The sequence below is a fragment of the Anomaloglossus baeobatrachus genome, chromosome 7, assembly GCF_048569485.1.
Source record: "Anomaloglossus baeobatrachus isolate aAnoBae1 chromosome 7, aAnoBae1.hap1, whole genome shotgun sequence".
Lineage (NCBI taxonomy): Eukaryota > Metazoa > Chordata > Amphibia > Anura > Aromobatidae > Anomaloglossus > Anomaloglossus baeobatrachus.
In genome coordinates, this window is record NC_134359.1 from 42,306,868 (window position 1) to 42,329,160 (window position 22,293).

The window sequence follows — 22,293 nt, forward strand, 5'->3', positions numbered from 1 at the left end:
CGTATGACAGCATGAACCCTGAAGGGGTTTGAGTCTGTGGTCCGGTTCCCCGGTTCTCTTGTTGCTACTGAGTCCCGAACTTCAAGGTCAGTGAGGTCCTTGATGGTCCCCTCACTGTGCAGATTTTATCAGGTCTGCTTGGAGCGTTTGCCTGACCTAGGATTCTGTACCCCGTCGGTGCTGTGGTTTCGGCAGTACTCCACCGGCAATCACATGCCTGGGCCCTCACGTCACTGTCTCACTCCTGTCAGTGCATCATCTGCTCACTTCCTCTCTCTGTCACCGACTCCTCCAGACTACTGTCTGACTGTCCACTGTCTGCCCCTCGCACTTGGTCGTCTAGTGGACTGAATTGGCTCCACCTCTAAGTGGCCATCCATTCGTCCAACCCTAGATTGGTACCAGTCCAATGGGGAATTTGGGGAAAAACAGGGATTAATGGGAATGTTTTTGTTGTTACCGACACTGGTCTTCTGGATTCCTGGGGGTAGGCTCGGCATCCTGGTGGGGATGCAGTACCTTGTAGCTCCCTGATTGCTTCAGGGGCGCTAAATGTACAGTATATATAATGTGTATGTATATACTTCTCTGCCAACTCTCCCCAGGTAGATGATGTGTGGGTGCTCATGTAATATTCTAGTGCTCAAGTAATATCGCTTCCTCAGGGGCGTCAGCCAAACCTTATTGGGCAGTAAGAAGCCACCAACTGCTAGTCTTTATTTTGCAGCATTTCCACCTCCTTGACTGCATAGACTTCAAGGGAGATGCCCAGAATCGTAAGGTATCCACTATTAGATGGTAACATAATGAATTCTTGGACCCTCAGTGATCTAGAGCAGGGTTCCCCAACTTCAGTCCTCAAGGCCCACCAACAGTGCATGTTTTCAGGATTTCCTTAGCATTGCACTGCTGTTGGAACCAGCACCTGGGCAAGTAATTACATTAACACCTGTGCAATACTAAGGAAATCCCAAAAACCTGCACTGTTGGTTGGCCTTGAGGACTGGAGTTGGGCACCTCTGATCTAGAGAATGGATCCCAAGACCCTGGTTCTACACCTCCGCTCCTTTCACGACTGTTCTTTTTTTTTTTTTTCTGATAGCTGTGGGGTCACAGTGGTCGGACCCCCATCTATTAGGGAGTTATTCCCTATCCTATGATTAGGGCTTAACTTTAGATTCTGAGAATATCCCTTTAATTAGCATATACCAATAGTAGTCATAAAATGTCTTTTTTTTTTTTAAACAAAACTGTTCATCAACCGGAGCCACTAGGGAGATTTTTTTTTTTTTTTTTTTTTGAGGGAACCCAATTGTCAGGTTAGCTATAAGATGAATGGCATAATGCTGCGGGAAACTACCGTAATACAGTCTTCTGACAGAACTATGGATTCAGCATGACATACGGCAAAATCAATCAGTTTGGCTGGCATAGTGATATGTATACCGTACTTTTTTTTTCTTAAATGCATGTATTTGGGACTAAATTTTTTTTTTTTTTTTTTTTTTTTTTTTTTGCAATTTGCTCCATTAAAAATTTTGCACTGTTGGGCTTTCATGCAGTCTGTTTCCCTGCACATTTCTCTTTTAATATGGTTTTACATCAGCTGAGCAGAACATAAAAAAAAAACAGTTGAGAGTTAGAAATTCTTCAATTGGACTTGAATTGAATTGGAGAATGAGCTCACTGATGGACCCTCAGTTAACTCATTTTGCAGCCAACAGTACGCAGTGTAGCATAGAGGCTGTGGAAGGCAAACGGTGCAACATTTTTAAAGGAATGCAAATAACGTTTAGCCAAAAAATAAATGCATTTAAGTCAGAAAAAAATAATTTTTACTAAAGTTGAACAACCCCCTTTAATTTTTTACAGGAAAGTATAATATTTGCTATTGTGCCAGTTCAAACTTTTTGATAAACGGACGCTGATACGGTCCATTTATTATTGCCGGCTCACCGCTTTCTTTGTTTCGCTCCGCTCTGCAGCGTTACTATATACATATAATCTGTGTCTCCTTCGGTAAAATAGTAGCATGGGGGACACACTTTTCCTACTTTTCCGTTTTGCAGACAGTTGACTTATTGTTTTCCTCATTAATTCAGGTCTGTATTCTTCTTTTTTTTTCCTGTTCTTTCTGTACATGTCAATGTACAGAATTATAATAACATGGCGCTGTGCTTACGGGGGGCCGCTCCAACTGCGCGGTAATTGCTATGTTTTGTCGTCTTCTGTTAGAGATTAGCAGCATCTGAAACTTTATGCCGGATTAACTAAGCCAAACAAGTGGGGCTTTCACAAGGCAATGGAGACGCCTTCCACTCCACTGGGCACTGCTTTGTGTGTATTAGATATCAGAATCAGGGAATCCGATGGCTGTCATTACTTTGGTTTTTATTTTCAACCCTGAAAAACAGACGCTCTGTTCAGAAAGAGACTCCAAGCCTTAAAAGCTATGGACACCTTTGACTTTTTATTAACCTTTAGTTTATAAAATTTGGAGTAAGTTTCGCTCTGCAATCTTCACTCCTTAATTCAGTTTCAAGACCCCCTTAATTGCAGAATGATCCAAGTTTCAGTTTGTGTTTTTTTTCTGTGAGAGTGTCTCTCCCAGTAATGTAGGCTGGATTGTTTGACTCTTCATAGGCGCATATATCAACTCAGCGTCTATCCTGCATTATTTCCTGTTCATGTTCTTTATTCCTTTTCTGTAGGCTGTATTTTCTGCTCTCCCTGAGACTGTACTTTTTCCACATTGTGGAGACTGGTGTTATCTCTAAGAAAAGGGAGGGATGTGAGCAGAGTTTTTATAGTTTTGTAACATTTTTGCAGATTACGCCTTTAGATTGACTTACATGCACTCACAAAAGCAAAATGATAGAATATTTTTAATTATGAAAGTTTCTTAACTTTGCATATAGGAAACCAATGGAACTGAAATAAAAAAAATGTCCAGAGGTGTACATCATCTTTTATACAGAATCCTTAGCTTGGCTTACCAAAAGTTATCGTCACGGTTCCGCTGTACAGAGCATTTTGCATTTGGAAATGCTCTGCTGTGTCTTGTGCACTTGCTGACAGGTTGTCTTTCTTTACTGGGCATGCTCTGCCTTTACTTTGCCAGTCGTATGTCTTGTTTGCTCAGTGTGCTCTTGGCTCCTGTTTGGTGTAAAGGCCCTGTTACACGCAACGACGTATCTAAAGATATATCGCCGGGGTCACGGATTCTGTGACGCACATCCGGCCTCGTTAGCGACATCGTTGCGTGTGACACCAACGAACGGCCGTTAATGATAAAAAATACCTTATCGTTGATTGTTGAAACGTCGTTCATTTTAAAAAAATCGTTGACTGTTGGGGATCCAGGTTGTTCGTCGTTCTCGAGGCAGCACACATCGCTACGTGTGACACCCCGGGAACGACGAACTACAGCTTACCTGCGGCCACCGGCAATGAGGAAGGAAGGAGGTGGGTGGGATGTTATAGCCGCTCATCTCTGCCCCTCCGCTTTTATTGGGCGGCCACTTTGTGACGCCGCACGAACCGCCCCCTTAGAAAGGAGGCGGTTCGCCGGCAACAGCGACGTCGCTAGACAGGTACGTTCGTGTGACTGCTCCTAATGATATTGTGCGCCACGGGCAGCGATTTGCCCGTGACGCAGAAACGACGGGGGCGGGTAGCGATATCGCTGCGTGTAAAGCCCCCTTAAGTGTTGTGATCCCAGCTTCTGACCTCGGACCTCTTCCTGACCATGTCTCTGCTTCTTAAACCTTATACGTTACATCCTGGCTTCTGACCTTGGACCTCTTCCTGACCACATCTCTGCTCCCTGAACCTTATACGTTAGCTCCTGGCTTCTGATCTCGGACCTCTTCCTGACCACATCTGTCTGCTCCCTGAACCTCATACGTTACCTCCTGGCTTCTGACCTCTGACCTCTTCCTGACCACGTCCGTCTGCTCCCTGACCCTTATGCGTTACCTCCTGACTTCTGACCTTCGAACCCCTTCCTGACCACATCTCTGCTCCCTGAACCTTATACGCTACCTCCCGGCTTCTGACCTCGGACCTCTTCCTGACCACGTCTGTCTGCTCCCTGAACCTTATACGTTACCTCCTGGCTTGTGATCCCAGCTTGTCTGACTACCCTTCTATTCATACTGCTCGTAGTTTCATTTATCTATTGCATTTATGGCACTTACCTTACTTTGATCCATATTTACCTAGTGCATCATATGAACGGAAAGGTCACTGCCTCCTACATAATCAACACACTCATCCGCTGCTGCTGTTATCAAGATCATCATCTGATTGGTTGTTCATGCCCTAACCATGCCCAGCTAATGATAGGGAAGACTCGAGTAGAAAATTAGTTATTTGAACCCCTCCAAATTCACCCTTTGGGGAGACATGTCTGCAGTAAGCTTATTGCTAAGGATCAATCTTATAAAATGGGATTATCTAAAGTGGAGACTATCTTAAAAAGAAACATATAGTACGGAAAATGAAATGCTTTTTAAGTATATTGTAACAAATCATACTTCACATTCTTGTATCAGTCGCATCTGCCAAGTTCTGTCGAAGTGAAATGTCGAATGTTGTGGAAAAGCCATCAGTCGTTTCCCCTGCCGGACTTCTTCCATTGACTGCTATAGTCATCTACAAAGCTCAGTGTATTAAATATCAGTTTAATTTAATTATATCAAAAGGAAACGCCAATGAAAAACTCCTTCAGACTCTCTGATGAATATTCTCTGTGAGAATTGGTTAATCTCCTCCGACTAGGCACCGGCCTACTGACCAGCGCACAAGTCAATGTGATCACCTTCCAGGCAGCAGTGACACTCGGACTGGCGATCGTCTGCAGAGGGACGCCACTTCTTTACTAGTATATTAGCAAATTAGCTCTCTCCTGGAAGGAAACGCAAAGCTCTCACTTATGCTACCTGTGTAGCTAAAGCCTCCCCTATACACTTAGATGACAGGTGAACAATTGGCTGATGACTATCTATCCCCGACTCCTCCATGCACAGCATGTCCTGTGTTCTCTGAGCGAACCTCTATCAGACTCCACAGGGACGACTTATTTCTTGGAGAACAGAAGGATCTGCAGTCCGAAATTAGCTGATAGAGGTCCAGATACACATTTAAACTGTTGGCCAAACCCATCTTGTTGACCCTATAAAGCTTCACCTTGGTGCACCTTCCTGGTGACTGGTGTTCCGGTTCTCCTGCATCCAGGATAGCCATCACAGCGGTAAAAGCAGCAGCGGTACATCTGAACCATCCTTCTATAAGAAAAGTAGAGGAGTGGAGTTGAGTAAAAAGTCTTCAGTTCTGTGCCTACCTCTTTCAAAATCATGGCGTTGTGTGGGTACTTTTTGTTAGGCCCCGTAAGCACAAGAGGTGCCCAAGATGCCGGCACAACTTACCAAGGCGCAGAAGTGAAGACTGCTCTGGTCTGGCTGCCATGTAGAACCAGACTGGACGTCAGGCCAAATTTTTATTTTCCTAAACTTTTACAGGTGAGTGGTGGTTCAGACTTGACTACAATGTTCCCTATCCCACTGTGGCAGCCCTTTTTAATGTAGGAGGAGCGGAATGTCTGCTTGAGTGGAGGGGACAAATGTTGCACACCAGGAAGGGTAACCATACTGTATATTACTAATTTTAATGCCAGGGAAGAATGCAAGCACCCTGATAAAATAGTTTTCCTCCCATCTAGGAAGAGCATGGTTTTTTCCCCATGGAACATTGCAATTGAAGCTCCCTACTCATCTGGTCTCCTAGAGGTTGTCCACTACTTTTACGTTTGATGGCCTTTCCTTAAGATAAGTCATCAATGTCTGATCCGCCGTGGTCCGACACCCTGTACCTCCACCGATCAGCTGTTCCTGGTCCCAGCAGCCGGAAATTCTCGGTTCCGGAGCTGTCCCATTTTCTGATGGCGGCCGTGACCGGGTACTGCACATCCGCCTCCTATTGATTTGAATTTGCGGTACGTGGCCGCTATCCAGCCACCTGCTGCCGCCAGAACCTGGAACAGCCAATCAGGGGTGTGGGGCGTCTTACCCCGGCCGATCAGACATTGATGACCTATCCTTAGGATAAGCCATCAATGTAAAAGTAGTGGTCAACCCCTTTAAGTAAAGTCACTCCCCCAAAAATAAATGTTTCGCGCCATTCCAAGATTTGGACAAAGCGGTGACCATTGTGCCCGGACTTTCCTGCAGCTGTGCCTGCTGTTATCCATTGATACGGGACACTAGCTTGTTCTTACCTGCATGTAGGATCAGTATATATTGTTTAGGCTGCATTAAGCTGCTCAATGTGAACCTGCACTTAGTGGAGAGCTTTGTTAGCAGTGTGGAGCGCTGCACTTGCTGTAGAGCCGCTGCTGATGTATTCTCCAGAAGCTCTGGCTGTACATTACTCCGCAGCCGTCCGGGGAGGGTTCGGTTACTTTGCGGAGTCTTGTAACATTCTACACATTTATTGGCCTTCTTTCATTATACAGAACTCATTTGTCAGGTCTCCCTAATAGAAAGTTCAAGGAAAGAAGCGAAGTGTGTGATATCTGGTTGCAGTATATAGATTTAGTGAGTTTAGCAGAATTTGGTAATTAGCAGAAGCTCCGTACATCATCCGTTAACGTCTGCCATGAATCTTTTATTTTTGCAGGTGAGCCGACTTTTGATCTTGGCCGGTGCGAATGTAAACTACAGGACGGAGGTTTTGAACAACGCCCCTATATCGTGCGTGCAGGCTCACCTGGGCCACGAGGAAATGGTCGGCCTACTGCTGGAATATGGCGCCTTTGTGGATGGGGCATCGGAAAGTGGGATGACCCCGCTGTGCTACGCCGCCGCCTCTGGGCACTGCAACATCGTGTCACTTCTCTGCAAAAAAGGGGCCAAGGTAACGCTCGTTATAGTTCAGCCATGGTATTGTAGTTCAGGTTATAGTTCAGCCATGGTATTGTAGTTCAGGTTATAGTTCAGCCATGGTATTGTAGTTCAGGTTATAGTTCAGCCATGGTATTGTAGTTCAGGTTATAGTTCAGCCATGGTATTGTAGTTCAGGTTATAGTTCAGCCATGGTATTGTAGTTCAGGTTATAGTTCAGCCATGGTATTGTAGTTCAGGTTATAGTTCAGCCATGGTATTGTAGTTCAGGTTATAGTTCAGCCATGGTATTGTAGATCTTCCTTTGCTTTTCATTGCTGCAAATATTGTCTACGTATTTGTTTCAGTATGCGCCATTTTCCGTTTGTTTTTTTTTTGTTTTTTTGGTGAATGTGAACATTTTGGATTGCCCAGTTCACTGACCACAAATCAGAGGCAATAAATTAATTACTAGATATTCTTAAAAGAACTGGTTAGACGCTTTTAGGTGGCAGATGACCAACAACCTTTTCATCCAGGACGTTCACAGATTAGTATTGATGTCCCTTTATATTCTGGTTGGTGCAAAAAGTACTTTGAAAACGACACCCTATAAGGAGTAATCTTGCGATGGCTGTGTACGCTCCCTGTGTCATGTCAATCAATGAGGCTCCGCCACCATGACTCTTCAGAGTAGTGACTCCACCCCTTTGACTCCTTACAGTTGATTAGAATACAGTATGCAGTGTTTTTCAAAGTGTTTTTTCTGGTATATTGTTTTGGCCAAAATAAAAAAAGAACATTGTCAGAATGTGGATGGTGGGGGTTCTATTTTTTTTTTCACTTTCTTTTGCCACCTCATCTGAGAGCATCATGATGTAGAGACAAAGATCCTGATTCCAGTAATGTATAACTTACTGGGCTTCCTGCTGCAGTTTGTATAAAATAATTGTTTTATCTGATACAGATCTAGCAGTTTTCGGAATGCTATGCCCTGAATAACTCCTCCCACACCACTGATTGCAAGCTTTCTACCTATGCACAGTGTACACAGAAAGCTGCCAATCAGTGGTGTGAGCTCAGCATTGAGAGAAATAGTAAAAATAGTATATCTGCAGAAGATAAAATAGTGATTTTACCAAAACTACATCAAGCAACCCAGCAAGTGACACGTCGCTACAATCCCTACATTATGCTGCTCTCCTATTTGGTAGCAAGAACCTGGTGACACATTCCCTTTTATGCACAAGTAACAAATATAGGAGGGAATTTATCAAGTTGTACGCCTTTTTAAATAATTTTTTAGCACTTTTTCAGCTCAAGTTTTTGGGCGTAGAGGGGATAATTGATTTTCCATATATTGCAAAGATGTACATCCAAAATTGAAGAAGAATCGGCCGTTTTAACCTAAAGTTGTCCTTTTCCTAAGAGGATGACTTCAGAATCTGACTACGCAGGGTTTGTTTGTAGTCTGTAACCATGGAAACAGAGGCCTACATAGAGCTGTTGCACACACATCTTGGTTATTTGTAAATTCCCTGCATTTTAGACCAATCACATACATTACCCTTCTGTCTTATGTGACCACATTCATCAGTCTGTAGTTGAATCGCATGTGTTTTATGAATTAAAACAAATATTACCATGATAGAACAATTATGTAAAGGAAATGATTTGCAGATGAATTTAGCCAATAAACCGGTCGTTGGTGGATGTTTGCGCTTATTTTGTGGTTTGTGTCATGTATGAAATGTGGAAAGTGACACCGACGTGAACTCCAGCCAAAGCCGTGTGACTGTAATGCTGGAATATTCGGGGGTAATTACACGTCCGGCCGTAGCCTCCTCCTACACGACATTGTGATGTTTACTGCATCAGACGCGCTGTAATTGAGGCATGCAGAGCCCACTCCCCTCGTCTGTGTGTGTGCGCCCCGTGAGGGATTGTGGCCGCCTGGGTTGCTGGATGGTAATGTGCTTCCTCCCTAATAATCAGCAGATGTGGCGACTTCCTCTTCTAATGACACTCGTTGAAGACCGACTTCCTCAACTGGTGTTGTTATACTGTTATTCCAGCTCTTGGTAATGCTGAAAGACTTCTGCAAGTCTTCACACTGACGTCCATGATTGATTGGATAGATGTATTTTTTTTTTCTTCCTAATACTAGCATCCATGATCTTAAAGGGGATCTGTTAGTAAGATCAACACCCCACCATATGGGCACACAGGTCTTTAAAAGCTAAATCCGTAGACACCTTGATATCTTTTATCTGCTGCTGCATTCCTGAGAAATTAGCTATGAAATTTAATATGCAAATGAGGCATTAAGTGTCTGGGTGTGGCTTGACGCTGTGTGCTCTGGGTGTGACTTGACGCTGTGTGCTCTGGGTGTGGCTTGACGCTGTGTGCTCTGGGTGTGGCTTGACGCTGTGTGCTCTGGGTGTGGCTTGACGCTGTGTGCTCTGGGTGTGGCTTGACGCTGTGTGCTCTGGGTGTGGCGTGACGCTGTGTGCTCTGGGTGTGGCTTGACGCTGTGTGCTCTGAGTGTGGCTTGACGCTGTGTGCTCTGGGTGTGGCTTGACGCTGTGTGCTCTGGGTGTGGCTTGACGCTGTGTGCTCTGGGTGTGGCTTGACGCTGTGTGCTCTGGGTGGGGCTTGACGCTGTGTGCTCTGGGCGGGGCTTGACGCTGTGTGCTCTGGGCGGGGCTTGACGCTGTGTGCTCTGGGCGGGGCTTGACGCTGTGTGCTCTGGGCGGGGCTTGACGCTGTGTGCTCTGGGCGGGGCTTGACGCTGTGTGCTCTGGGCGGGGCGTGACACTGTGTGCTCTGGGCGGGGCGTGACACTGTGTGCTCTGGGCGGGGCTTGACTCTGTGTGCTCTGGGCGGGGCTTGACACTTAGAGACACTTCCTCATGATAAAGGCGGGGGACTTTATCTTGATAGTTCAGGGTCTGGTTTCCTTGCCTGATGTCACACAGAAAGTGATCAAGCTAAAAAGGCTGATGCTAAGTGGGCAAACAAGTTCAGGAGGCAGCGTCCATTGTAAGGGCTATGTCACACCCACTGCACTTACCACCTCCTCTGCATATAAATTAAAATGCCGATTTCTCAAGAATGCAGCGACAGATCAATGATAAAAAGGTATTAATGGATTTAGTTTTCAAAGATCTGCTTGTCCATATGTGCAAATTGGGTTCAGGAGGTTGTCTGATCTTGCTGACAGATTCCCTTTAGTTTAAAGGGATTGTCCATACTTAACAAATTTTTACTTCTTTCCATAAGTGGAGGTGTTAATACCAATTAAATTATTAAATGTATTAATCTTTGATTTACAAACAAATTGTAAATTCTTCAGTCTTTATGCCCCTTTGCTGTTCATGCGGCAGGGTGGGCAAAGTTGATTTCCCATAGAAAGCATTGGAAAAGTTTTTTACCGAAAGTTTTGGAAACAATGTTTAAGGATTTTGCAGCATTTCTGCCCAAAGCAAACTCCTGGAAGGAAAAAAAACAAAAATGGCCTAAAAAAGTATTTTGAGGTGTCAAAGTTGTCTCTGAAGCTGAGAGAATGTCGTTGTGGATATGTTCAAATCTCTTGGTCTTACTTTTTTTTTTCCTCCCATTTCAGGTGGATCACATCGACAAGAAGGGGCAGAGTGCTCTGGTGCACAGCGCTCTGCGAGGCCATTGTGATATCCTCCAATACTTACTGAGTTGTGAATGGACGTCCTCCAACCAGCAGCCAAATTATGTGCGGAGGAGCCATGCCCTTCAGCAGTCACTGACCGCGGCGGCCAGCATGGGGCACACGGAGGTAAAGCATGACCCACTTCACTTATGTCTTCACTGACTGATGAGGCTTACCTGTAACTGATCAGTCAGGCTAGCGGTCGGGGTCTTAAGGCTAACGAAAGCTTGTTCAGCCGATGTCCTTCTGTTCTGATTCCCCCATACACGTGGACAATCCGCTCAGCTGAGTGTTCATGTATTTCCAAATACAGTATTAACTGCACAATCCTTCTCTCCCCAACATTGGGTAGTGTCGGGAGCCCCCCCTACACATCTAATGGTCGCTCAGTGACGCTAGACTTGAATCTAATCTGCATGAGGCCTTAAAGAGATTCTGCCGCACTACAAAAGCATGGCTTTCTTCTCGTAACAGCGCCACCCCTGACTATGGGATAGATAGATAGATAGATAGATAGATAGATAGATAGATAGATATAGATATATATATATATATATATATAGATATATATATATATATATATAGATATATATATATATATATATATATATATATATATATATATATATATATAAATATATATAATAAATTAATAAATCTGTATATATATAAAGTAAATATTATATATATATATTAAGTAAATATTATATATATATAAAGTAAATATTATATATATTAAGTAAATATTATATATATATTATAATATTTTTTATATATCTATAGATATAGATATAGATATATATATATATATATAGATATATATATATATATATAGATATATATATATATATATATAGATATATATAGATATATATAGATATATATATATATATATAATATAGATATATATATTAAATATTATTTATATATTATATAATATAGATATATATATATATATTATATAATATAGATATGTTATATAATAGATATATAATAGATATAAATATATATGCAGAATATATACATAATGTGTGTGTGTATATATAATATATATGTATATATATATATGTGTATATATATATATATATATATATATATATGTATATAAATATATATATATATAATATATATGCAGAATATATGCGTCTTATATATATATATATATATATATATATATATATATATATATATATATATATATATATTAAAAATATATATAAAATATATATGTAGAATATATGTGTGTGTGTATATGCATATATATATGTGTGTATGTATATATATATATATATATATATATATATATATATATATATGTAAATATTAAGTGCATTGATGGGACGTGATGCAGGAGCAAAAAGAATGACAAGGCAACTTAAAGGGAACCTGTCAGCAGAAATTTAGCTTTAAACCTAAAAGTTTCCCCTTCTGCAGCTCGTGGGCTGCATTCTAGCAGGTTCCTATAGTTTTTGTGCCCTCTTTTAAACCAAATTAAATACTTTATAAAGTTGTACCTTTTGGTATGGAATTCTTGTAAATTATCCATGGGGGTGGGCTGTCTGGTGTCCGTTACTGTCCCTCCTGCCGATTTACGCGGTCCCCCAATGCTCCATTTCATACATCAGGACGCCGCCCACTGCGCCCTAGGTCTCGCGCATGCGCCGTGCGACTGTGCACTGTGTGCACAGTGACCGCTGGTGACGTGTGTCGCAGGCACGAGATTATGGGCGGCACTGTGATTGCATCAGCAAGTGCCCGCCCATAATCTCGTGGCCGCGCTTTCCCCTCTGCCTCCAACGTTCTGCGCAAGTGCTGGCCAGATGACCCGACATCACCTCTTTCCCATCTTACCCTGTAGCAGGAAATAGATGGGAGGAGCGGAGCAGGACACCACCGGTTACGAGAGGTGCAGAGGGGGAAACTTTTAGGTTTAAAGCTAAATTTCTGCTGACAGGTTCCCTTTAAAAAATGAAAAGCAAAAAAGGCTTCTGGTAAATGTAGCACTACAAAATAGATGCAGTAGGGTAAATCTGGACAAGCTTCGATGCATAACACCAAACAATAATAATAGGTGGCCCCAGAGATAATAACAATGGAAATAAGATGATGTATGAATGCTGCTATGTATAGAAAATGTAACAATGCAACATAATGCCAATAAAGACAGTTAATGAACCCAGTGTGAATAATGCCAGTAGCTATATGAATAACCAGTATAGAGCCTTGCATGTGTTACCTCGTGACACACGATGCGTTTCGCCATAGATTCTACCTGGGGTGATGTCTGTTGACCACCAAACTTGTAGGTTGCAAAGGAGCCATGTTTGGTTAATGCTGGACAATCGTTTGCGGCTAAGCTGCAGTAACCAATTATTGGAACATCTTGGAAACATGGCAAACATAAACGAATTGTGGCAAAAGCCAGTAATCCTTGTGCGTCTAGCCACAATGTGTTCAGGCACCGCAATGTGTAACCTTAATATCTGAACTTCCACACATTAGATACAAACTTTCCAGATGATTGTTCCATTTGGAAAGTTTTTATCTAATGTGTGGAAGTTCAGATGCATTGTTGCTGCTTTGTTTGTTGCAAGTCTTTGGCATGAGTCCTCCATTCTTTACACTGCAGCTCTGCATATGTTACAGATTCTCTGCTTTTTCTAAGCACAAGCCTATCCTAGTTCAGATGATTTGCCATCTAGATATATGTAGATATAATGAACTTTTGGAAGTTTTTGTGCTTTATGGGAATCTTTTTAGAAAAGATTTAATGGAACAAGTTTGAAAAACACATAAAATCTGTAAAATTATCGGAGCACATTAGTCAGTAGATCTAGTGTTACATGAGGACAATCTGTAAAATGATTTCCCAATACCCTGGACAACTATTAACTGTCAGGGTCGTATTTCATAGCGGCGCTGGGACAGAGGCGCTGACTGTTTCTGGACCAGCGGACAGCTGTATCATTCGATGCAGTCACACTCCACACAATGGCCCCAAACCCCCATTTAATAATGGTGTTACCGGCTAAATAAGCTTAACAAGATTTATTAGGACCTAACGGGAACCAAAAATGAAGCCCAGGACCGCGCGTGTCCTACACACCCTCCAGATCCTCCGTATTGGGTGACACTTTGGAGTATTGTACTTGTGCCGCTTTTTTAGGGGGTTCTTATTGAGCATTATTGTTCTCTACTATGTAACGTTAGCTCTGCATGCCACAAGATTAGTGAAATGGGTTGTTCTTTTCCCAGAAATGGCACCACTTTTGTACTGCACCAGCAGCGGTCGAACCGCTCAAATCCAGGTGTCGCTAGTCGTGGCTCGAGAGTCTCCGGACCCGGGGGTGCAGGGTCACTCTAAAACGTGATTGGGGGGTTATTTACAGGGGAATTAGATAGTTTGTGACACCATTCGTGGTGTGCGGTAATATGGAGTACCGCCGCTGCCGTTGGGAGCACCCAGGGTGATGGAGTGGGGCAGCCAGATGACGTTACCCTCCACGGGTTGGGGAAGGCCCCGGGACTCTGGATGGTGGGATGGATTGCAGGGGAGCGCAGGCTCTCTGGGGAAAGGGGTGATCAGGTACTCAATCAGAAGAAAAGCAGACACTGACAAAGTGGTAAACAAAGTCTCTGGGTGCCGCTGCCCTCTTGGGGGGAGCTCGTCCGGGTTCCATCCCCTGCAGCACTGCCCGATGGTCCAGAGCCTGCCTCCGTGCACAGAATTTTAGCAGTGTCCAAGTGGCCCGTAAGCTTGAAGCTCTTCGGGCCCCGCTCCCTGCTATGTATAGTAGAGGAGCTTGCTCTGAAAAGCTCACGCTTGGGATTTCAGTCGGCTGCTTTGCTTGGAAAGCCCTATCCCCCTCATTGCACTAGTGCCCCCGATCTCTGAGCTTCGTGGGGACAGTCCATAAAGGCCCTATCCTCTGCAGGTTAATTGCCGGGTTGCTTGAAGCCTCTCTCCAACCTAGGGTCCAGTACCACGATGTGCTTTCGGCCCTAGACCGGCTATTGGACTGCAGCTGCCGACCGTCCTCCTAGACTAAGCCAGGCACCTAGTCCCAATATCCCGCATCCGGGTCTCCGACTCCTCCGGGTCCAGACCACCATCTGCAACCCAATCTACTTCTCCCCTGGGAGCTTCAACTCCCTGCTTTTTCAGAGATCCTCACAGCTCGAGGGCTACCACTCAACTCACTTGTCACCTCCCACCTCCCTGCCTGACCCCTAGGTGGGCAGCCCTATTCCAGCTCAGCAGCCCACTGGTGTGCCCGATAGGGTGTGGTGCAAGGTGTGACTAGGATTTTTAGATGCTGATGGAGGTAGTACTGCAAGTTGGGAACCCAGAACAATGCGTGGTTGAGTCCTGCACTGGGAGATAAAGAGCGTGCAGTATCCTGTGACGACCTGACTAGTCCAGGGGCGTCACACTTGCATCTATTGGCACTGTCAGGTATTGCAGCTTAGTCAACTTCAACTTTTTTGGGGGGAAAAAAAGTGTTTTCTGCTGAGACGGAAGAGAGAGTTGCCTCTTTCACAGTGCACATAGAAGTCACCATATAATGTAAAAGCCCCGCTACATAATAGATGGAAAGAAGATGAATTAGCCCCTTTCGGACGAGACTGAGGGTTAGGATCGGGGGTGTCCAACTATCCGATCTGTATGGAGGTCTCCAGACTCCTCCATGACAAACTGATGTTCCAATTCCATCGACTTTATCCTTTTCTTCCCAATGTCCGATTCTTTTTTCAGAGAGATACTGAACTGATCACTCGGGTATGGGTGTCCGAAAAGATAGAATGGTAGAGTTGGAAGGGACCTCAAGGGCCATCGGGTCCAACCCCCTAAATCATAGCTAGCAGACTGCTGGACAACGTTTTAGCGGATAGCTGTCTCTTGAGTACGGTCAGCGTCAGACCCCGGCAAAGAGATTTAATTCCCAATTATTAGCTTTTTCTTCATTCAATGTTAGGAGGGCAGTTTTGTCCTTTTTAAATTCCAAAAATTGGATGAAATTTGAATGTAAAGCTTAGGATACTATATAAAGCGAGTGAGTTTGGGGGCTGGGAACGTCCAGAAATCCTAAAATCCTCTAATTTTACTGTTCATGTTAAACCTCCAGAATGTCACTGTTTGTTGTTTTTGCAGCTTTATTCCCCTTTTTTCGTTCCTTCTTCTGCTCTTGATACGGCGCCTTAAATTGTAACGATGTGCTGATTATAATGGCGGCGGTTGCGGAGTATTATAGGCTTCAGAAGGACACGCCTGTGTTTTATTTTTTGAGGCTTTTGAGATTGTGTAAGCCGTAACACAGAGGAGAGAAACCACAACGGCCGGTTACCAGAGGCAAGAATAGCATTGCTCCGCGATAAAGTTAATTAAAAGTTTTTACGACAATTCCTTTTGTAATAGTTAATAAGAGAATGTAGCACAAGTGCAATACCTGCAGGTCTGGAGAAGAACGCTCGCTGACGGGGACAGCTCTGCTGACTAATGGGTTATTACATGTAATTTATGGCTATTTGTGCATTAATTATGCACTGAGTGTGGTAGGAAAGGGCTGTGGAGCAAACAGCAGCGTTCTGCTTTGTATTTCCAGGGCCACTTTTGGCAGTTTTCCCCAGCAGTCATGTACCAGAGCTGGGAGACATCTTGGTTTCTTCTGAGTTAAAGGTTTGGTTCCAAACCAAAATCCTCGTAATAATAATAATAATTAATTTTATTCATTTATATAGCGCTATTAATTCCGCAGCGCTTTACATACATTGACAACACTGTCCCCATTGGGGCTCACAATCTAAAGTCCCTATCTGTATGTCTTTTGGAGTGTGGGAGGAAACCGGAGAACCCGGAGGAAACCCATACAAACTCGTAGCGACCCTTTTAGCCAGACACCAGAATGCCAGTGGCGTTACAACTTTCTACCCATTGGCTCGCACTCAACGTCCATTAAGGGCAGCTCTTGGCAAATGTTCATATCCTAGTAAATTATGGAAAAGTATCTACATATTTTAGGCACCATTTTCTTGTTATACATACTAGTTTAACTGAATTTGTCACAAGGTTTTTGCCACCTAATCTGAGAGCAGCATAACATAGGGGCAGAGATCCTGATTCCAGCGATATGTCACTTACTGGGCTGCTTAGTGTAATTTTGCTAAGATCACTATTTTATCTATTGCAGTACTCTGAATGCTGAGCTCTGTATTAGTCTGCCCCACCACTGATTGGCATCATTATCTTGTTATGCATACTAATTAAACTGCATCCATCACAAGGTTTTTGCCACCATATCTGAGAGCAGCATAACGTAGGGGCAGAGATCCTGATTCCAGCGATATGTCACTTACTGGGCTGCTTAGTGTAGTTTTGCTAAAATCAATATTTTATCTTCTGCAGTACTCTGAATGCTGAGCTCTGTATTAGTCCGCCCCACCACTGATTGGCATCATTATCTTGTTATGTATACTAATAAAACTGCATCCATCACAAGGTTTTTGCCACCTAATCTGAGAGCAGCATAACGTAGGGGCAGAGATCCTGATTCCAATGATATGTCACTTACTGGGCTCCTTAGTGTAGTTTTGCTAAAATCACTATTTTATCTGCTGCAGTACTCTGAATGCTGAGCTCTGTATAACTCCGCCCCCATCACTGATTGGCATCATTTTTTTGTTCTGCATACTATTAACACCAAAAACCACAATTTAAATATGAATGGCTCTATTGCACCAAAGTCTATATATACACCAAAGAAAGTATGCAAGCCATACGGTATAATATATTTAACAACCATCTTTATTAAACATAAAATACATAAAAACTGAATGGATTTAACCTAGGTGATGGATGGAATAGTTAGAGACAGACCCGGCACCTATTATCAATAGATCTGGAAATATATATCTGTGTATTGGCAACAAGTTATATTTAATTCCTTATTTGGAAACCCAATCAAAGATCATATGTATCAGAAAAATCCCGATCTATAATAAATAAAGGATGTAAAATACTTCATAGTTGTAGGGGGATTAAATCTACATAGCCTAAATGCATAGCGATATTACCAGTAATCCAGGTATGTGATGGTGCCGTGGCCGCTCACAAACACACTGACGCGCGTTTCGCAACTGACTTGCTTCGTCCAGGAGTCTTTTTGTTATGCATACTAGTTAAACTGAATCAGGCACTAGGTTTTTTTCCACCTAATCTGAGAGCAGCATTATGTAGGAGCAGAGATCCTGATTCCAGCGATGTGTCACTTACTGGGCTGCTTAGTGAGTTTACCAAAACTACACTGTTTTATCTGCAGCAGTTCTCTGAATGCTGAGCTCCGTATAACTCTGCCCCCACCACTGATTGGCAGTTTTATGCCTATGCACAGTAATCAGTGGTGGGGGCGGAGTTATACAAAGCTCAGAAGGAGGTTTTACTAGGGATCTATTGCTACAGATTTTATGAAAACTACAGCAAGCATCCAAATAAGCGACACATTGCTGGCCCTACGTTATACTCCTCTCCGATTAGGTGGCAAAACCTGATGACTAATTCCCATTAAATTTAATCCTTGCATCAAGAGTAACTCTGGCCCCTGAGCCTCAGGTTAACCTAGACACCCAAAACTATATTCATTAGAAAAAAAAGTTAACATTTTTCCAAAAAGCAGTTTGTTTTTTTTTCCCCATATGCTCTATGTTCCCATTGAAATCAGTGCTGCAGTACCTGGCACATCCCATGGACAAGGGTGGCGCTGTTTTCATACTTCTAGCCCCACACAACTCCTTTTTAGTATTTTGGCTGCTCACAAGCCTGACATGATTTACTGCCACAAGAACACCAGAAATGTAGTTGTCAACCCACATAAAAATACAGTGTCCATGGGAACAATTTAGAAAACTATGTAACGATGTTGTTTTGAGAAAATATAAATAGAGGTTTTCTTTTACTGTTTTAGTTACGGTCTCAAAGATGAGGCTGGATCTTGGAATATTTTCCATATGTTATGTGGCGGAGGTCAGCTGTTAAGTACAACACATGGCATAACTGATGACCTTCAACTACAGTTTTATGTATAAGTTAGATGCCAGATGTATACAGCAAGCGCCCCCTAGTGGTGAGATCAAGCAGCCAGGATTTTTTTTCATTCAAAAGGGTTGTCTCCGGATTGTATCTGCAGGAGCACACCGCCTCCCTGCCTCCTGGCATCCTGCTTGTCTGGTGGCGGTGCGCTCCTGATGATTGACAGTTCGGAATTGCAGCATGGCTGAGCCGCTGGCCCAAGCTCTTCTATCTCCGATGCTTGCAGATGCAGTGCAGCTGGCGGATACGCACAGCTTCAGAGCAGCGCTTGCAAGCTTTTTAGTTAACAGCTTGCAAGCTGGTACTTCCACCTTGGTAATGATGGCAACAAAAGGAGTAAACTATTAAAGGGAATCTGTCAGCAGGTATTTACTACCTCATCTGAGAGCAGCATGATGTAGGCAAAGACTTCCTGAGTTCAATGATGTATAACTTAGATTAGTGGCTGCAGCAGTTCTGTAAGATTTGAGATTTTGCAAGTAGCAAAGCTCTGAGAGCTGACGCTGCCCACACTAGGGTTTTAATGTGCATTTCCATAGATAGAAACTGGCACAGAGGGGGGCGGAGTCAGACTATAAAGGTGGTGTCACACACAGCGACAACAACGTCGCTGCTACGTCATCATTTTCCGTCCCGTCGCTGTGTGTGACATCCAGCAACGAGATGGCCCCTGCTGTGAGGTCGCCGGTCGTTGCTGAATGACCTGCTTCATTTTTTGCTCGTCGCTCTCCCGCTGTGAAGCACACATCGCTGTGTGTGACAGCGAGAGAGCGACGAACTGAAGCGAGCAGGGAGCTGGCTTCTGGCAGCTGCGGTAAGCTGTAACCATGGTAAACATCGGGTAACCAAGGGAAGCCCTTTCCTTGGTTACCCGATATTTACTTTAGTTACAGCGTCCGCCGCTCTCGTGCTGCCAGTGCTCCCTGCACACAGCCAGAGTACACATCGGGAAATAAGCAAAGGTTTGCTTATTAACCCGATGTGTACTATGGCTATGAGTGCAGGGAGCCAGCACTAAGCGGTGTGCGCTTGTAACCAAGGTATATATCTGGTAACCAGAGAAGCACTTTGGTTGGTTACTCGATATTTACCTTAGTTACCAAGCGCAGCATCGCTTCCACAGCGATGCATGTCGTTATGATCGCTGCTGCGTCTGCTGTGTTTGACAGCTAAGCAGAGATCATAACAGCAACTTACAAGGTCGCTGTTGTGTCACGGAAAATGGTGACGTAACAGCGACGTCGCTGTCGCTATGTGTGAACCCAGCATTACTCATGTGCTGCTGAGACCCACTAATGATAAAGATAAGAGGCTTAGACTAACATTGCAGGTAAACAAAAAAAAAGACTGAGATAACAGACACAGGGATGAAGTCTCTGTTTAACACTTGCAGCATGCTGTCTTTAGGTTACATTGCATAAATCTGCTGACAGTCCACTTTAAAAGCGCTTTGTTCTTGAGAACACAGAAGATTTTTAACAAAGGGTGAATTTCAAAGTTGCGTGTTTTTAAAAGCAGTTTGCAATTGTATTCATCTCATAGCATGAGACAGCCCCTTTAAAGGGGTATTAATATCTCTTAAAACTTATTATTATTCGGATAAACCATCACTTTAGGATCATGGAGGGATCAGTCCTGGGGATCCGCTCCTGCTAAGTCCCTGCAAGCATTTCCGATCAACTGCACGGTATTCCTCCAGGTCATGAATCCAGGGGGGGTGGATTGGGGGGCACTTTTCAGTGTGGGGTTTAAGTCCGGACTGTAATCTCTGCTTTATGATAAATGAGGGTCTTAGAGCTGAGGTGCTGAGAAAGTGACATGTCCTATCACTGTGCCATCACTTTGGGAATATCCCTTTATTTCTGTAGGAGATTTGGAGCTCTAGGTCTGAAAAATTGAGCTCCGGCCCCTATAAATATATGCTAAAGTAGTAAGCGCAGAATATCATTGTTTTAAAGGGGTAATCGGTCACTTTTACAAGGTTTTTAAGTTTTTGCATCAGAGTTATTAAACTCTCCTTCTACAAACACTTCATTTTTACTGTTTTTTTTTCTCTGTAGGTGGTGAAATGCCTTTTGAACCATGATACAGATTACCCGATAGACATCAATGAGAACGATACACTGTGGGGAGAGACAGGTAAATCATTACTGCACTCGGATTACGTACTTTGCCGTGTTACTGTTTAACAGATGGAATTGATGGGAATTGTCTGTGCTTGTCCTTTGGAAGCCTGTAAATAATAATGACGACATGTCAATCACTGGATTTCAGCTCAAAAGATTAAAAGGGTCGTCTGGTGAAAACAAGGTATCGCCTAGTCATGGATAGGTGATAATTTGCTGATCGGTGGGCGTCCGACCGTTGGGATCTGCTCCGATTGGCAGAATGGGGAACCTTTTATCCCCATGAGAATGTAGTGGCGGTACACATGCCAACCACCTCCATTCATTCCCCATGGCGCTGCCAAATTGACTTTTTACAGCAGCCCTATGGAAAATGGATTGAACATCGACGGTCATCTTGCCTCTACATTTTGTAACCGGAATAAGTCTCCAGATCTGCCAATTGGTGAGGACCCCAGCAGTACGACCCCCGCTTCTAACAAAAAGCAAAAACTGTTCTGCTTCTCCAAAGAGAACATAGCAAGTGTGAACAGGTGCTAGGACTACACGAAACACCAGCAAAAGAATATAGCCACGCTCTGTAAGCGCGAAGATATATGCAAACACAGAATACATGAAATGTAAACTGCATTAATACTATATGGAATATGCATAGAAAAATGAAGGTACTTAGCGCTTAAATTGGCCAATTCACGTGAGCTCATCAACCGCGTCAAGGTGACCTCTCTTTGATGGGACATCTTAATATCATGCATTTCCTGGATGAAATGTGTACAAATATATGGGCAGGTAGGATCCGGCACTGATTAAAAACACCCTTTTTAATTAGTGCCAGATGTTTTTATTTTTGTTTTGGACACACTACATCCAAAAAAGTTGGGTTTTTTTTTTTTTTTAACCCCTGTCAGAGCCATTCAGACACTGCAAGTGACTCTCCCTGGGGTGCCGACTCGCATTATTCAAGGAAGTGAGCCTGTATCTTGTGTTTGTTTCATGAACGACTCATCTGAGCACCGTGATACTCATCCTAGCACCGCGGCAGTCTTCCGAGCACCGCGGCAGTCTTCCGAGCACCGCGGCAGTCTTCCGAGCACCGCGGCAGTCTTCCGAGCACCGCGGCAGTCTTCCGAGCACCGCGGCAGTCTTCCGAGCACCGCGGCAGTCTTCCGAGCACCGCGGCAGTCTTCCGAGCACCGCGGCAGTCTTCCGAGCACCGCGGCAGTCTTCCGAGCACCGCGGCAGTCTTCCGAGCACCGCGGCAGTCTTCCGAGCACCGCGACAGTCTTCTGAGCTCCGCTACAGTCTTCCGAGCTCCGCTACAGTCTTCTGAGCTCCGCGACAGTCTTCCGAGCTCCGCGACAGTCTCGATGATGAATTGAGTACTGAGCACGCTCGCCAATCATTGCTAATAACTTGTTTTCACCACATAACCCCCTTTTTAAAGGGACTTTTCCACTTCCATGAAACTTATTTTTACATGTATCCATATTAGAAGTATCAATAACTTTGTAATGTACT

The 22,293-nt window shown here is 43.7% G+C and overlaps 1 protein-coding gene across 3 annotated transcripts in view; it reads left to right on the forward strand.

Moving 5' to 3' along the window:
• TANC1 (tetratricopeptide repeat, ankyrin repeat and coiled-coil containing 1) overlaps nucleotides 1-22,293 on the forward strand; it is a 133,348-nt gene that overhangs the window by 58,107 nt on the left and 52,948 nt on the right. For all 3 annotated transcript variants that reach the window (XM_075317251.1, XM_075317250.1, XM_075317253.1), the window contains 3 exons: nucleotides 6,679-6,915; nucleotides 10,507-10,692; nucleotides 20,710-20,788. In XM_075317251.1, the coding sequence (XP_075173366.1) occupies nucleotides 6,679-6,915; nucleotides 10,507-10,692; nucleotides 20,710-20,788 (502 nt within the window). The remainder of the gene's footprint in view (nucleotides 1-6,678; nucleotides 6,916-10,506; nucleotides 10,693-20,709; nucleotides 20,789-22,293) is intronic.